This window comes from Hyperoodon ampullatus (assembly GCF_949752795.1).
Source record: "Hyperoodon ampullatus genome assembly, chromosome: 2".
Lineage (NCBI taxonomy): Eukaryota > Metazoa > Chordata > Mammalia > Artiodactyla > Ziphiidae > Hyperoodon > Hyperoodon ampullatus.
This window is the reverse complement of record NC_136915.1, coordinates 45,355,318-45,374,323: the sequence shown is the minus strand read 5'-3', so window position 1 is coordinate 45,374,323 and position 19,006 is coordinate 45,355,318. Positions and strand designations below refer to the sequence as shown.

At 36.6% G+C, this 19,006-nt stretch overlaps 1 protein-coding gene across 1 annotated transcript in view; it reads right to left on the bottom strand.

Moving 5' to 3' along the window:
- The window catches only part of SCP2 (sterol carrier protein 2), a gene marked incomplete at its 5' end in the record, with an annotated part of 163,474 nt that overhangs the window by 131,042 nt on the left and 13,426 nt on the right, over positions 1-19,006 (bottom strand). The window contains 3 exons of the mRNA XM_079696380.1: positions 13,425-13,489; positions 15,005-15,136; positions 18,129-18,200. Coding sequence (XP_079552506.1) covers positions 13,425-13,489; positions 15,005-15,136; positions 18,129-18,200 — 269 coding nt within the window. The remainder of the gene's footprint in view (positions 1-13,424; positions 13,490-15,004; positions 15,137-18,128; positions 18,201-19,006) is intronic.

Here is a 19,006-nt window from a genome sequence, read left to right as displayed (position 1 = left end):
GAGTACCTGGCTGGGATCCATAAAAACTTTCACAAATGTGTTTTCAGTTTCACGATATAATACGCCTCACATCACCTCACAATGATGAAGGGGTCAATTTATCAAGGACATAACAATCTTAAATGTTAATACAACTAATATGAGAGCCTCAAACTACATGAAGCAAAAACTGATAAAACTGAAAAAAATAGACAAATCCACAGATTTAGCAGCAGATCTCAATACCTCCCTCTCAATAACTGATAGATCAAGTAGACAGAAAAAACAGTAAGGATATAGAAGGCAACCAATATTATCAACCAACTTGACCTAGAATTTATAGAACACCCCACCCAACAACAGTAGAGTACACATTCTTCTCAAGTGCACAAGAATATTTACCAAAACACACCACATCTTGAGCCAAAAAACAAGTCTCAATAAATGAAAAAGCATTCACATCATACAAAGTATATTCTCTGACCACAGATAATTAAAATAGAAACAAATATCAGTAACAAAAAGGTATCTGTAAACTGCCCAAATGTTAGGAAGCTAAGCAACACACTTCTAATGTATGGGTGAGAGAAGAAATCACAATGGAAATTGCTAAATAATTTGACCTAAATGAGAATGAAATCATGACATAAAAAATTTGTGGTATGCTGCTTAAGCAGTGTTTTAAAAGAAATCTATAATATTAAATGGCCATGTTTGAAAAGATTTAAAATCAATGACCTAAGCTTCCAGCTTAATAAACTACAAAACAGAGTAAATTAAACCCAGTGTAAGAATTGAAATATTAAGGATCACAGCAGATATAAATAGAAAATGAGCAGAATGAAGTAGAATGGATAGAAATTAGTAGAATGAAACAGAAAAGAGAAAAAAATAGAGAAAATCAATGAAAACAAGGGCTGGTCCTAGTAGAATGAAATAGAAAAGAGAAAAAAATCAATGAAAACAAGGGCTGGTACTCTGACAAGATCAATAAGACTGGTAAACACCTTTTGTTATACTGATCATGGAAAAAATAGAGAAGACAAAGGTTATCAACATCAGAAGAAGAGAAAGGACATATCTAAAGATCCTACCTTAAGGGGATACTATGGGAATAATATGAACAAGTTTTTGTCAATAAATTCAACAATTTAGATGAAATGGACAAATTCCTTAAAGGGCACAAACTATCAAAGCCCACTCAAAAAAAAAAATAGATAACCTGAATAGTAACATACTTACTAAAGAAACTGAACTTTAAAACCTTCCCATAAAGAAAACTACAGACCTAGATGTGCACTGGTGAACACTACCAAACATTTAAGGAAAAAAATACCAATTATATAAACAAACTCTTCCTAAATAAAAAAAAAAAAAAAAGAAGAGAAGGGAACAATTCTCAACCATTCTATGAGGCCAGCATTATCCTGATATCAAAAGTAAATAAACATTAAAACAAAAAAGAAAACAAATCAACACCATCACAAACATATACACAAAAATCCTTAGCATAATTTTAACAAATTAAATCCAAAAACATATAAAAGATAAGACATCACAACCAAGCATTTACCCCAGGAATACAGGATGGGTTAATATTCAAATATCAATCAATATAATTCACCATACTAACCAACTAAATTAAGAATAACAAACAAAATAAGGATCTCTCATAGGTACAGGAAAAGCAAGTGAGAAAATTCAACATATACTCATGACAGAAACTCTCAGCAAACTAAGAATAGAAGATAACTTTCTCAACCTGATAAAGAACATCTGTGAAAAACTTACAGCTAACATATTTAATAGTGAAATCTGAATGTTTTCCCCTATGATCAAAAACAAGGAAAAGATAAATGATCTCACAACCTCTATTTCAATTTGTTGTGATGACCCTAGCCAGTGCAATAAGGCAAGAAAAATAAATAAAAGGCATACAGATTGAAAAGGAAGAAATAAAACTGTCTTGTACATAGATGATACGATTGTTTATGCAGACAATCCTACAGAATCTTAAAAAAGCCACTAGACTAGGAAGAGAGACTAGCTAGATCACAAAATACAATGTACAGTTGGAAACTGGTATTAAAATAAGTGCTATTTTTAATAACATAAAAAACTTGAAATACCTGGGGAAATTTTTAATAAAATATGAAAAAGAGTTACACATTGAAAACTAAAAAACATTACTGAAAGAAATCAAAGACCTAAATAAAGAGAGATAAACCATTTTCATGGACTGGAACATTTAATATTGTTAAAAATGTGGAGATCCCTATGTATTAACCTATAAATCTATTACACGAAGCATTTTTATAGAAATTGACAAGCCAATTGTTAAAATGAATATGGAAATGCAAAGGATTAGAATAGACAAATCAATTTTGTAAAAGAAAAACAAAGTTGGAGAATATGCATTCCAATTTGGTTTCAAGGCTTATTATAAAGTTACAGTATTCAAGAAAGTAAAGTATTGGCATAAAGACTGATCAAGGAAGAGTCCAAAAAATGATCCACACTACATGGTCAACTGATTATCAGCAAAGATGTCAAGGCAGTTCAATGGGGAAAAGATAATCTTTTCAACAAATGGGGCTGTATGAAATATGGGATACACATTTTTTTTTTTTTGCAGTACGCGGGTCTCTCACTGCTGTGGTCTCTCCCGTTGCGGAGCACAGGCTCCGGACACGCAGGCCCAGCGGCCATGGCTCACGGGCCCAGCCACTCCGCGGCATGTGGGATCCTCCCGGACCGGGGCACGAACCCACGTACCCCGCATCGGCAGGCAGACTCTCAACCACTGCGCCACCAGGGAAGCCCTGGGATACACATTTTTTAAAAAATTTTAAACTTTGATCTTTACTTCCTACCACTTACAAAAATTAACTTAAAATTTTCTTAAATAGGATACAAAGAGCACAATAGTAGAAAACAGACAAACTAGACTTCATCAAAATTTTAAACTTTTGCTCTTCAAAAGATACCATTTATAAAAGGAAAGGGCAAGTCCAGAGAGCTGGAGAAAATATTTGTAAAACATATTGAACAAGAGCTTGTATCTATCTGGAATATACGAAGAACTCTTACAACACAATAATAAGAAAATAACCAACTAATAATTGGGCAAAATATTTGAACAGTCATTGAATTCATCAAAGAAGATATACCAATGACAAATAAAAACATGAAATGATGCTCAACACCATTAAATATTAGGAAAATACAAATTAAATCCACAATAAGATACCACTGTATACCCACTGTGTGAAGAAAATTAAAAAGAATGATGATCACAAGAAAACTATACACCAATATCTCTTAAGAATGTAGATGAAAATATCTTCAATGAAATGCTAGCAAACTGAATCAACAACACATTAAAAAAACGCATGACAAAGTGGGATTTATCCCAGGAATGCAAGGTTGGTTTAATGTCTAAAAATCAATTAATGTAATACACCATATCAATAGAATAAAGGGCAAACACCACACAATCGTCTCAACAGACACAGAAAAAGCATTTGACAAAATCCTAAACAGATTCCTGATTTAAAAAAACACTTTTAAAAAGCATGGAGGAACTTCCCTGGTTAAGAATCCACCTGCCAATGCAGGGGACACAGGTTCGATCCCTGGTTCAGGAAGATCCCACATGCTGCAGAGCAACTAAGCCCGTGCACCACAACTACTGAGCCTGTGCTCTAGAGCCTGCATGCCACAACTACTGAGCCCATGTGCCACAACTACTGAAGCCCGCATGCCCTAGAGCCTGTGCTCTGCAACAAGAGAAGCCACCGTAATGAGAAGCCCACACACCACAACGAAGAGTAGCCCCCACTCGCCACAACTAGAGAAAGCCTGCACACAGCAACAAAGACCCAATGCAGCCAAAAATTAATTAATTAATTAAAAAAAAATTTTTTTAAGTGTGGAAAAGAAGGGAACTTCCTCAACCTGATAAAAGGCATCTACCACAGATAACATGCTTAATGGTGAAAGACTGAATGCTTCCCTCATAAAAGCAGAAACAAGATGAAATGTCTGCTCTCACCATTTCTATTCAACATTGTACTAGAAGTTCTAGCTAGAGGAATTAGGCAAGAAAATAAATAAAAAGCAACCAGATTGAAAAAAAAAAAGAAGAAAAACTATCTCTATTTGTAGATGACATTATCTTGCAAATAGAAAATCCTAAGGAATCCACTAAAATCTATTAGAATAAACAAGTTAATCAAGATTACAGGATATAAGATCAATATATAAAAATTAAATATATTTCCATACACTTGCCAAGAACAACTCAAAATGAAATTAAGAAAATAGGGACTTCCCCGGTGGTCCAGTGGCTAGGACTACATGCTCCCAATGCAGGGGGCCCGGGTTCGATCTCTGGTCTGGGAACTAGATCCCACATGCCGCAACTAAGAGTTTGCATGCCGCAACTAAAGATACCGCATGCCGCAACTAAAGATACCACATGCCACAACCAAAGATTCCACATGCCACAACTAAAAGATCCCACATGCTGCATCTAAAAGATCCCACATGCCGCAATGAAGATTCCGCACATGGCAACAAAGATCCCACATGCCACAACTAAGACCCAGCACAGCCAAATAAATAAATATTAAAAAGAAAGAAAATAATTCCATTTACAAAAGCATCACTAAAAATAAAACACTTAGGAATAAATTTAACCAAAAAAGTGTAAAACTTACACTCAGAAAACTATAAACATTGTTGAAAGAAATGAAAGATCTATTTTAAATAAATGAAAAGACATTCCATGCTCATAAATGGAAGATTTCAGATGGTTAAAATGGTAGTACTCCTCAAAATGATATACAGTCAACACAATCCCTATCAGAATCTCAACTGGTTTCTTTGCAAATATTGATAAGCCAATCCCAAAGTTCATGTGGAAATTCAATGGACAGAGAACAGCCAAAACAATCTGGAAAAAGAAGAATTTAGAAGACTCTTACTAAACTTACTAAAAAACAACAGTAACTGGGGAATTCCCTGGTGGTCCAGGGGTTAGGACTCTGTGCTTCCACTGCAGGGGGCATGGGTTTGATCCCTGGTTGGCGAACTAAAATCTCGCCTGCCACACAGTGGGTCCAAAAAAAGAAAAACAAAAAACAAACAAACAAAAAAAACCAGTAACCGAAACACTGTAGTATTAACTAGCAAAAGACTATACAGATCAGTGGAATAGAACTGAGAGTACAGAAACAAACTCTTACAATTAAAATCAATTTTTTAAAATATTATTTTTGGGGTGTTTTTTTTTTTTTTTTTTGCGGTACGCGGGCCTCTCACCGCTGCGGCCTCTCCCGCCGCGGAGCACAGGCTCCGGACGCGCAGGCCCAGCGGCCATGGCCCACGGGCCCAGCCGCTCCGCGGAACGTGGGATCCTCCCAGACCAGGGAACGAACCCGCGCTCCCCGCATCGGCAGGCGGACTCCCAACCACTGCGCCACCAGGGAAGCCCTAAAATATTATTTTTATTAAGTCTTTAACCTTAACAGTGTGGTTTGGTTTTTTCCTAAATATTTATTTATTTACTTACTTTATTTGGCTGCGCTGGGTCTTAGTTGCAGCATGTGGGCTCTTAGTTGCAGCATGAGAACTCTCAGTTGCAGCATGCATGTGGGATGTAGTTCCCTGACCAGGGATCGAACCCAGGCCCCCTGCATCGGGAGCACGGAGTTTTAACCTATGGACCACCAGGGAAGTCCCAAAATCAAGTGGTTTTTTTTTGTTTTTTTGCGGTACGCGGGCCTCTCACTGTTGTGGCCTCTCCCGTTGCGGAGCACAGGCTCCGGACGCGCAGGCTCAACGGCCATGGCTCACGGGCCCAGCCGTTCTGTGGCATGTGGGATCCTCCTGGACCGGGGCATGAACCCGCGTCCCCTGCATCGGCAGGCGGACTCTCAACCACTGCGCCACCAGGGAAGCCCCATCAAGTTATTTTTGACAAAGGTACCAAGACAAGTAAATGGGTGTTAAGGATAGTCTTTTCAGTAAATGGTGCTGGGACAACTGGACATCCACATGCAAAAGAATGAAGTTGGATCCTTACCTCACACTATATTAAAAAAAAAAAACTCAAAATGGAACAAAGACCTAACTGTAACAGCTAAAACTATAGAATTCTTACAAGAAAATATAAAAGTAAATTTTCATGACCTTGAATTTGGCACTGTTTCTTAGATATGACACCAAAAGCATAAGCAACAACAACAAAAAATAGATCAATTGAACTTCATCAAAATTTAAACTTTTATGCCTCAAAGCAGGGGTCCCCAGCCCTTGGGCTGTGGACTGGTATCAGTCCTCTGCCTGTTAGGAACCAGGCCACACAGCAGGAGGTGAGCGGTGGGCAAGCAAGCGAAGCTTCATCTGATGCTCCCCATCGCTCGCATTACCTCCTGAACCACTGCTTGTATTACCACCTGAACCATCACCCCACCCCAACCCCATCTGTGGAAAAATTGTCTTCTACGAAACAGGCCCCTGGTGCCAAAAAGGTTGGGGACCGCTGCCTTAAAGGATACCATTAAAAAAGTGAAAAGAGAAGCCACTGAATGGGAGAAAATATTTACAAATCATCTATCTGATAAAGGACTTGTATCTAGAATATATCTTACAACTCCGTAATATAGAGACAACCTAATTTTAAAATGGGCAAAGGATCTGAGTAGACATTTCTCCAAAGATACACAAATGGCCTTTAATACATGAAAAGATTCAACATCATTAGCCATCATGGCAATGCAACTCAAAACCACAAGGAGATATTGCTTCACACCTACTAGGATAGTTATAATAAAAAAGACAGACAATAACAAATTTTGGCAGACGTGGCAAAATTGGAACCTTCATTGCTATGGACTGAACTTTGTCCATCCCAACAGTTATGTTGAATCCTGAACCCCCGATGTTACTGTATTTGAGGGGAAAAGGGCTTTTCAGAGGTAAAGATTAAATGAGGTCATAAGGGTGGGGTCCTCCTCCTTAGGACTGAAGAAAAGGAAAAGGTAATTCATTCCCTCTCCCTCTCTCTCTGTCTCTCTCTCTCTGTCTCTCTCGCTCTCTCACCCCTCATAAGTGTTAATGAAACTGGGATTTGGGAAAACTTTTTTTCCCCTTTGGATTTTACTGTATTGTTTGAAATTCTTTATAATTAGCATGAATTCCTTTCTGAAAATAATAAAGTCATTAGTCTTTAAAAGAAAAAGTTCGTATCTTTTACTAAATAATATCAGTTTGGGATCTGTCACAAGAAAAGAATCAAGTGCAGAAAAATATTGCTGAAATTATGTTCATCACAGCATACTTTACAATAATAATAAATAAAAATCTAAATGTCCAATAACAGGAGCAATCCTAAGTAAATTATAATATAGTCATGTGATAAATTGTAATGCAGACATTAAAAATTTTTTGCTTATAATTTTTAACATGACATAAAAAATAATGTTAAGTGAAAATGAAGTAAATCGAATTATAGATGCAGCACAATCTCGACTTTTTTTAGCTAAATTAGCAAATCACTAATGATGATTGTCATTATAGGCGATTATTTCTTCTTTATTTTTTCTGTATTCTTCCATTTTTTATGACTTTACAACAAGGAAAATAAAATTTTTACTTTTTAAAATTTTTATATTTATTTGGCTGTGCCAGGTCTTAGTTACAGCACACAGGATCTTCGTTGGGGCATGCAGGATCTAGTTCCCTGACCAGGGATGGAACCCAGGTGCCCTGCATTGGGAGTGCAGAATCTTAACCACTGGACCACCAGGGAAGTTCCAGGAAAATAAAAATTTTAAAATAAGCAGCTCCTGTAAGAGTGGGCCATGAAAATTTAAGAAGTAACTATACAAATCCTTCCAAACATATATACAAACACTCATAAAAGTCTGGCATCTGTCATTCTAAGTATCTGGGGATGAAATATCTCTTTTGCTCCTTGCCCCATGTCTTAATCAGTTTGGGCTTCTATAATAGAATACATAGACCAGGTGGATTAACCAACATATTCTCACAATTCTGAGAGCTGGGAAATCCAAGATCAAGGTGTCAGCACATCTGGCATCTGGTGAAAGCCCACTTCCTGGTTTGCAGATGGCTGTCTTCTCAATGTATCCTCACATGGCAGAGAGCAGAGTGGAAACAAACTCTCTCATGTCTTTATAAGGGCACTAATCCCATCATGAGGATTCCTCCACACTCACAACCTAATTACTTCCCAAAGGCCCCACCTCCAAATACCATCACCTTGGGAATTAGAGTTTTAACATCTGAATTTTGAGGGGATAAAAACGTTTAGTTCACCCTAGGAAGTTAAAAGCAGAGCAACAGCTCTTGTTCTCAGCCTAAAGAGATAATGAAGAGATGTCTTGGCAAAAATAAAAAACAAGAATACACTGTTCCTCTACTTCTCTGGTAAATTTAACTCCTAATTTTCTCCTATGTTTGTCTGTGCTATGAACAGCCAATCCCAGGCTTTCCCTGATGCCTAAAGTTCAACCAAGAGCTGACTTCAGCACTCCCTCCTTGCCTGCTGCTGACCTGAGGATCGAAATCACATCAAATCACATGCTTAGGTGGACTGAAAAATAAGTGGTCAGAGGCCAAACTGAGTGGCAACATTCCAACTCTGAAGAAATTATAAAACTAACCAAAATAAATTAACTGGTAGGAAGTGCCAACAATGGGAACCATAGAACCATTTCATCTCATAAGAGCAGCAGCCTCTTAAGTCCCTTTCTTGGCTACACTCAGGCCAATAAATAAAAAAATAATGTGTAAGCCATATATGTAATTATAAATTTTCAAGCAGCCACATTAAAAAAAAAAGGTAGGATTTATTTGAATATATTAATTTAACCCAATATATCCAAAATATTATAATTTCAAAGAAATATTTTTTTAAATATATATATATTTTAAAAATAAGAGTGGTTTTATTTATTTATTTTTGGCTGCCTTGAGTATTTGTTGCTGCGCGTGGGCTTTCTCTAGTTGCAGCGAGCAGGGGCTACTCTTCGTTGCGGTGTACAGGCTTCTCGTTGCGGTGGCTTCTCTTGTTGAAGAGCATGGGCTCTAGGCATACAGGCTTCAGTACTTGTGGCACAAGGGCTCAGTAGTTGTGGCACATGGGCCTAGTTGCTCCGTGGCATGTGGGATCTTCCCGGATCAGGGATCGAGCCCATGTCCCCTGCATTGGCAGGCGGATTCTCAACCATTGTACCACAAGGGAAGTCCCAAAATTATTTTTTTAATATTTTAGTTGATTTAAACAATATCAATTATGTGTATTGTGCTGGCACAAATATGCAGAAATATTTTTAAATTGTTGAGACAGTTTACATTCTTTTTTCATAGGAAATCTTTAAAATTCATGTATATTTTATGGTTCCAACACATCTCAACTTGGATGCTAAATTTTTATCAGAAATATTTGATCCAGGTAGGCAGCCACGTATATTTGTTTGTTGTGAATAGAATTCCCAGTGGAACAAGTATCCTTTTTAGTTCAAGCTAATAATTCTGTCTTGTATAAGAAATTATTACCTTTGTTTGCAGCATACCCATAAAAAGGGAAGTTACAACACATGATCTGAAGGGAAAGACATAGGACAAAGATAGAAACCAAAACAGCAATGCAGGAGTGGGAAGTTAAGCCCTCTGCTATAGAGAGCCACCTAGGGGCCATAAACAGAAACAGCAAGTTATTTTTGTTACATTCAAATAGATTGTTCAATCACCTGGTTTTTAAATTTAGGATTCTAAATACAAAATCTTAATAAATTCAGTTACAAATTGCTATAATTAATAAATGAATAAGGGAATAAAAGAAGAAAAAAGAAGTGTAGATGTATATGGAAGTAGGGGGGTAGTGAAATGCCAACAAAAGGATTTCATGTCAGATAGAAATAAAGAGGAAAAGACAAAGTATAAAAGATAAATGGAGAAGAAACTCATAGTGAAAGAGAAGGGAAAAAATGATAGGTTCTCCAGGTACAGCAAAAAGTTTACTTGGATTAAAAGACCTGGTCTCAGTTGAATCATTAACTGCTAACTGGGTCCAATGTCACTGGGTAATTACTTCACTCTGGGCTTCACAGATTCACTTTACCTATAAAATATCTTCAGGACCATCTCTAGCTAAAACATTGTCTAAGTTGCTTGCCTGCCCCAGGAATCTACCCTATAGAAATAATAGCTTGATGAGGGTGGGAGGGGGAAAAAAAAGAAAGAATGGCTGGAGAAAGTAAAGATATATGTACAAGAATGTTGACTGGAGCACTATAATAGCAAAAAAAAAGAACATGTAAAACTAAAATTAAACAACCTAATCAGAAGAGCAGAAGGGACTGATTGAAAACCCTATAGCCATGTAATGGGATACTAGGCAGCTGTTAAAAATAAGGAAGTATATCAATATGTTCTAGCCAGAAGCTGTCCATTTGCCATGTGAAAAAGCAACATATATAAAATCATTAATCTTCTCCATGAACATATCAGTGCTTTTTAACATTCTGAACATGTATATGCACGTATATGTGTATGAATGCTTAGTTAGATATGTCTGTATAAACTTGGAAAAAAGAAAGGACATATAGATACACTGGTTACCTCTGAAGAACAAGATTAAACAGGCAAATAAGGACTTTTAATATATATGCTTTTTAAATTATGGGACTATGGATGAATTTTACTATTTTATAGTTTTTAATAATTTTCAAATAAAAGTTATCAAGGTACCTACCATTAACTATGGAAGAAAAACATCTATTTTTCATGTGTCATAAATGTTAGGCACTTCTGTTAGGCAACACCTAATCATCTTACTTTGCATCTTCTCCAGTTGCCACCCTCCAATCCAGTTTTTCAAACTGTTCCCTGAACATACTATATTCACTCCAACATTCATGACTTGGCTTATGATGTTTTCTCCAACACCCAGAAAGATCTTGTCTTCCCCAATCTTCAATTATCCTTACTTTATTTTTATCTTTATTTATTATATAGCCTGCGAGCCACAACTACTGAAGCCCACGCACCCTAGAGCCTGTGCACAGCAACTACTGAGCCCACGTGCAGCAACTACTGAAGCCTGCGTGCCTAGAGCCCATGCTCGACAACAAAAGAAGCCACCACAATGAGAAGACCGCACACCACAACGAAGAGTAGCCCCCACTCGCTGCAAATAGAGAGAAATCCCTAGCACGGCGCAGCCAAAAAAAAAAAAAAGAGAGAGAAATAGATGGCAATACCATAATAGTAGGGGATTTTAATACTCCACTTTCATCAATAGATAGATCATTCAGACAGAAAATCAATAAGGGAACATCAGCCTTAAACAAGATACCAGACCAGATGGACTTAACAGACATTTGCAGAACATTCCATCCAAAAGCAACAGAATACACATTCTTCTCAAGTACACGTGGAATGTTCTCTAGGACAGATCATGTGTTAGGCCACAAACAAGTCAATAAATTTAAGGTTGAAATCATAGAAAGCATCTTTTCCAACCACTGTGGTTTAAAATTAGAAAACAATTACAAGAAGAGAACTAAAAAATTCAAGTAAGTGAAGATTAAACAACATGCTACTGAACAACCAATATGTCAAAGAAGAAATCAAAAGAAAAATCATAAAATATCTTGAGACAAACGAAAATGGAAATACAGCATACCAAAACTTACGGGATACCACAAAAGCAGTTCTAAGATGGAAATTCATAACAATAAACGCCTACATTAAGAACAAGAAAGATCTCAAATAAACAACCTAACTTTACACCTCAAGGAACTAGAAGAAGAAGAATAACCTAAGCCTAAAATTAGTAGAAGGAAGAAAATAACAAAGCTTAGAGAGGAAACAAATGAAATAGAGATAAAAAGACTATAGAAAAGATCAATGAAACTAAGAACTGATTTTCTGAAAAGATGAACAAAATGCCTACACCCTGTTTTCTCTCTCACCACTTCTTAATTCCAGTTACACATTTATTACACCTTATCACACTATCCTCCATATAACATAACTTCCTGCCAATTTTCAATCTTTTCCCTCTCTATAGTGTATTCTAAATAATCACTTCTAGTCCAGTTTCACTAATTCTCTTTTAGTCATGTATAATCAGCTATCAAACCTATCTTTTGAATTTTTAATTTTAATTATTTCATTTTTCTTTTCTATAAATCCTATTTGGTTTTTTTTTCAATGCCTGTAATGTCCCTTTTTGCAGTTTCTTATACCCCTGAGGTATTTCCAAGCTTGGCTTTTATTTTTTAAAACATAGCAAGCATGCCTAAAACTAGATGCAATAAATCTAGTTTCTGAGGTCTGCAGAGATCACTTTTTACTGTTCCTTCTTTATCCTGGTCCTCAAATATGCTGCCTTGTTTCTTTAATGCTTGATTATTTTAAATTGCATGTCCTTGAAAGGTTACTTGAAGAGTTCTCAAAGCCTTCTAGAAGGAAGATGCTTTCCTCCAAAAGAAAATTTGCAGTTGCTTCTGTTAAGTGCCATGGTTAACTAGAACCAACTTAAGACTCAATTCATGGTCTGACGTTTCTTTGACCACCCAGGTAAATGAGAATTTTGGCAACTGTCCCTGTGGTTTATTAATTCTCAGTGAAAGGTTTTCTGGTTATTTTTTTATTCTCTTTTTTTTCTCCCTTGCTCTGCTCAGTGCCAAAGCAACTCTCCCTGTAATCAACTGAAAGTGGGGAAAAGAGGAAGTAGGGGAGGGGGGGTAGTTTTACTTTTGTGTTCACCCTTACCGAAAAGGTTTACCCCTAACCAGTTTAATGTGGAGAGTCGGTATTTAACTTCTGATCTTGGGGAGACCTGAGCTGTGACTACTTTCCTCTTCATCTAGGGGGCCATCAAAATTGAAGTTCACAGCTTCCTGATCAGCGAAGCCCTTCAAGGCAAAAGTAGCTTCAAATGCTGATCTTAATTTTCCAGCATTCACCAGCAATTCCTCTCTCGTTAGCTCTTCAGTGTCTTTAGGATATCTTGTTTCTATTCCATTCAAATATTTTAGTTGTCATTAGTAGGAGAAATGATTCAAAAACCTGGCTTGCCATTACCAAAAACATAAGTCCCAAACCTTATTAACATTCTTCAGTTTGTTGAATGGAAATAATTTTTGAATGAATGAATGACTTTCAAATTAAACAGACATGTCACCCTCAGATTCAATCATCTAACCTGTCTGAACATCAGTTTCACAAAATAAAGGGGTTGAACAAAATTATCTCTATGATTCTTTATTGTCTAAAATAGCAGGATCTATTGCATATACATGCAATGTCACCTTTCAGCTTTTGCAAGCTCCATTTATGGTAGTCAGATGGGCAAAGTTTTCTCATAGTGTTACAATTCCAAAATAAGAATAAATGAGACTCACTGTTAATCCAAGGGATCCCTTTTCCATCTTCTCAAACCCAAGAGCCAAGACACAATCTGCCAGACCTTGAAAGAAAATGTAATTAGTTTGAAAAATTAAATTTCTAGACGCCCAACAAAATATCATTGAATACTTCAATTTAAATAAGCATGTCAATTTATACAAAATGTAAAAACATGGTATAATCCTATAAAATTTTTAATAAGTGAAAAATTACAGAGAAAATTCTTATATGCTTCTAAATAAGAGGAAAAATTAATAAAGTATATAATTCTTTCTTTGATTGTCAGTGTTAATAAGACTTTTGATTAATGTGGAAATATGTTCCAGTGAAGAACAAATATAAATAGCTAATTTTCAATTTTTAAACATTAAGTAAAATTTTTAAAAATTTTGAAGTATCTTGATCAAAATCTCAACAGAATTATTTTTGGAGGGAGGGGGCACATAAAAATGATGTTGAAGTTCAACTAAACAGCAAAACAAGCAGAATTACCAAAGTTTTTCCTTAAAAAAAGGAAAAAAAAAATAACATAGGGGGCACAGGGGATACTAATATTATCCAATAGTGTGACATTATAAAGCTCCAACAATTAAAACACCAAAGAGTAGAGCAATAATCAACAATCAATCAGAAGAAAGAACAGAGGGCCTAATAAAAGAGCCTAGAATATTTGGAAATATAGACTATGATATATATCCAAGAGAAGTGAAAATATATGGCCACAAAAAAAATTGTACACAAGTGCTTACAGCAACATTATTCATAATAGCCAAAAAGTAGAAACAACTCAATGTCCATCAACATGTAAATGGATAAACAAAATGTGGTGTATCCAAATAATGAATTATTAATTGGCCACAAAAAAGAATGAAGTACCAATACATGCTACAACATGGATGAACTGTGAAAATATTATGCTAAGTGAAAGAAGCCACAAAACGCCATATATCATATGGTTCCATTTATATAATGTTCAGAATAGGTAAATCCATAGAGACAGAAAGTAGATTAGTGGTTGCCAGGGGCTGTTGGGAGAGGGAAATGGGAAGTGACTGCTAATGGGTACCACTTTCTTTTTGGGGTGATAAAATGTTCTAAGATTAGATAGTGGTGATAGTTGCATAAACCTCTGAATATACTAAAAAACACTGAATTGTAAACTTTTAAAGGGTATATTTTATGCTATATAAAGTACCTCTCAATATAATTGGGTTTTTTTTGTTTGTTTTTGGTTTTGTGTTTGTTTTTGTTTTTTGCGGTACGCGGGCCTCTCACTGTTGTGGCCTCTCCCGTTGCAGAGCACAGGCTCCGGACGTGCAGGCTCAGCGGCCATGGCTCACGGGCCTAGCCACTCCGCGGCATTTGGGATCTTCCCGGACCAGGGCACGAACCCGTGTCCCCTGCATCGGCAGGAGGACTCTCAACCACTGCGCCACCAGGGAAGCCCTAATTGTTATTTTTTTAAAAAGAAATACATTATAAAGCAATCCCTCTGATGGTCGTATGGAGAAATAATAAAAGGGGGGCAATAACCCCACATCTATTTAAGTTTACTACACAAATAGGCACTTCTCACCACCCTGAATCAGTTGCCGGGCCATAAACAAAGCAGTTGAACCAGTAGAACAGTTATTGTTGACGTTGATTATAGGAATTCCAGTCAGTCCCAAACTGTGATAGATAGCCCTCTGTCCACAGGTAGAGTCACCTACGTATAAAAATAAAAAAAAAATTTATATATGCAACATGAGAATTATGGAGCTGCAAAGCAACATAATACTACATTATGGCTTTTCCAGTGTTATGTCTTTGTCTAACATATAACATGGGCAGAACAATAAATATACTATTGACATCTTACTCAGAAACAGTTTTAGCATGAAGCATCATTTACTCTGCAAATATAAAAATTCTCAAAACACAGAATATATATGCACTTTCTTTACACAATACAGAGGTAGGAAAGTAGAGACATGACCAAGTAATAGCAAACAATTCAATCTGGCTAGGGTTACATGACAGGCAGCAATATTTCATGTATACTGTCAGATATAAATCTTTTAAAACTAAACCAGTTGGGCTTCCCTGGTGGCACAGCGGTTGAGAGTCTGCCTGCCGATGCAGGGGACACAGGTTCGTGCCCCAGTCCAGGAAGATCCCACATGCCACGGAGTGGCTGGGCCCGTGAGCCATGGCCACTAGGCCTGCGCGTCCGGAGCCTGTGCTCCGCAGCGGGAGAGGCCGCAACGGTGAGAGGCCCGCGTACCGCAAAAAAAAAAAAAAAAAGTAAACCAATTGACTAAAAGGCCATGATTTTTCTCTTCATGTAAAATTTCGTAACTTCAAAAAGTTAAAAGATTCTGCATGCCAGGGTATTCCAGAGGAATGTAATCCAAGTAAAAACACATTTGACACCCTTTCCCAAGGAATATGTCCACCAAGGCAGACATGCTGGAGCAGTATGATGGAAACACCTGAAGATACAGACTCTCCAGAAGTCTTCAGGGAAAGCAGTAAGGTTCAGGACCTCCCTTTCATAAATACATTGTGCATCTCTTTGAATTAGTACATTTCCCTTCAAGAATTCTCTTGATATCTTGAAATCTCAAAGAAATAATCACAGATATAAATAAAGATTCATCTACAGTAATGCTTACTATAGCCTTTATAATAACTAGAAATTAGAAATAATTTAAAATGCCCAAGAATAGGGTATCATTCCTACTGCTAAATAAACTGTAGTAAATCCCCAAGACTAGAATATCATGAGATAATTTAAAATGCTGTAGGGGCTTCCCTGGTGGCGCAGTGGTTGAGAGTCCGCCTGCCGATGCAGGGGACACGGGTTCGTGCCCCGGTCTGGGAAGATCCCACATGCCGCGGAGCGGCTGGGCCCGTGAGCCATGGCCACTGAGCCTGTGCTCCGGAGCCTGTGCTCCGCAAGGGGAGAGGCCACAACAGTGAGAGGCCCGCCTACCGCAAAAATAAATAAATAAATAAATAAATAAATAAATAAATAAAATGCTGTAAAAGGACTGGGAACATTCTAAATGTCCATTAGAAGGGGATAGATTAAATAAATCATGATATATCTATTCAATGGAACACTATGCTATCATTAAAAGAGACCAAGAAAGCTCCTTATGAAACAATTTGGAATAGTCACCAAGAACTACTAAGTTAAAAAGAGCAAAATATAGGGACTTCCCTTGTGGTCCAGTGGTTAAGACTCCACGCTCCCAATGCAAGGGGACTGGGTTCAATCCCTGGTCAGGGAACTAGACCCTGCATGCCACAACTAAAAGATCCTGCACACCACAACTAAGATCCTGCACACAGCAACTAAGACCCAGTGCAGCCAAGTAAATAAATAAATAATTTTTTTAAAAAAGCAAAATACAAAATAATGTGTATATTATCCTACCATATGTGTAACAAAAGAAAGGAGGAGGGGGTATTTATACACCCACACATACTTATTTTTATATGGATAAATTACCTATGAAAAGATACACTAGAAATTAGTGAAATTGCACTACTATACATAAAATAGATAAGCAACAAGGATTTACTGTATAACACAGGGAACAATATTCAATGTCTTGTAATAACCTATAATGGAAAATAATCTGAAAAAATATATATATAACTGAATCACTTTCCTGTATACCTGAAACTAACACAATATTGTAAATCAAATATACTTCAATAAAAAAAGAAATTAGTAAAATTGGTTGTCTAAGGAAAGGAAATCATGAGACAGGGAGACAGGAATAAGAGTGAGACTTTCCAATATATAAACATCTACCTTTTGTATTTTTGTACCATGTAAATGTTTAATCTATTCCAGAAAAAAAAATTTGAAAAATATTAATGATGAAATGAAAGAAGACTGAATCACATGGGAAATATTGAATACAATAAAATGAGAAAAGCAGGTTACCAAAAGTATGTAACTAGCACCTAAATTGAAGAGAAAATTATGTGTGCATATGTATTCACACATATTCATACTCACTGAAGGACCTACACCAAAAAAGTAATGGTAATAATCTCTGGATAATGAGATTACAGGTGACTTATTTTTTCTTGCGCTTTTCTGTGTTTCCTTTTTTTAATTACAATAGTATATATCATTTTTCTAATTAGAAAAAAATCTTAATGAAAAAATTTTATTAGACACAAAAAAATCAATAAATACAAATTTTAAGACAACAAAGAAAAAAAGATAAAAAGTGTTTTAATTTACTTTTTAAAAAGTGTACTGTTTTGGCAGTACAATAATGGCAAAAAAATTTTTTTTAATATATATATATACTAAACTAGGCTGACACATAAAGGAAATCTAGGAATGATGAGAATAAGACCCTGAACTCTGAGTTTTTTTTTTTTTTTTTTTTTTTTTTTTTTTTTTATGGTATGCGGGCCTCCCACTGTCGCGGCCTCTCCCGTTGTGGAGCACAGGCTCCGGACGCGCAGGCTCAGCGGCCATGGCTCACGGGCCCAGCCGCTCCGCGGCATGTGGGATCCTCCCAGACCGGGGCACGAACCCGCGTCCCCTGCATCGGCAGGCGGACTCTCAACCATTGCGCCACCAGGGAAGCCCCTGAACTCTGAGTTTTGAGGGTTAAAATTCACAAATTCCTCTGCATTGTTTATGTAGTTGCTGTAACTTTTAGAATATATAGTTTATTACGTACCATACACATAGCCAATACATGCCTGTTCTACTGCAGAATAAGGGATCTGTGCATCCGCTAAAGCCTTCTGGCCTATAAAAACAAAAAAAAAATTATCACATAGCACTTTAAGTGAGTAAAAATAAGTTTAGAGTTTTCCCAGAGTAAACCTACCTCTAGTTAGTCTATGTTCAATTCAAATGACAAATCCTTCATCAAATCATCTCAGATTTTCAGAAGTTACCTTACCTTTCAAAAGTTATCATTTCTTCCTCTTAGCTATGTAACACTTTTTCATACCGCCTTTTTGATATTTAACATTTCCTATTCTAACTGTACACCTAACTATAAATATCAATATATTAAATCCCAATAGTCTTAAAGCTCCTTAATGTCAAGGTGTGTTATTCATCTTTGTGGCTCTATTGTACATCTAGAGGACAAAATAGGATAGAATTTTATTGTTGAGCAGGAGTGTGGGAGCACTCATATGGTCATCTTACAAAGCCAGGATCAAGAGATGACCCTGCCTATGGAACAAGAAATGAAGCTTTAAGGATGCTATCCAAAGGTACAGAAATGACCAATGGAGGAACTGAGAAAAGTTATGAAAATAAACTAGGAAGAGGAGAGTGGAAGCTAGAGATAAAATGTAACCTAAATCCTCATCTACCATAGTGAGAAGCAAACAGATGTCTAAAACTGATAAGTCAAAAACTGGAATAAGTGTGGTGGAACAAATATTTAAAGATATGGAGATAACCACCAGAAGAACTAAAGTCAAAACCGTTAAAAGAAGTTGCCCGCTGGGGAAGGGGCCTGGGAAGTATAAGCCATCTGTGTATGTGTGTTTTAACCATATGAATGTATTACTTTGAAGTTTTTTTTTTAACTTAAGA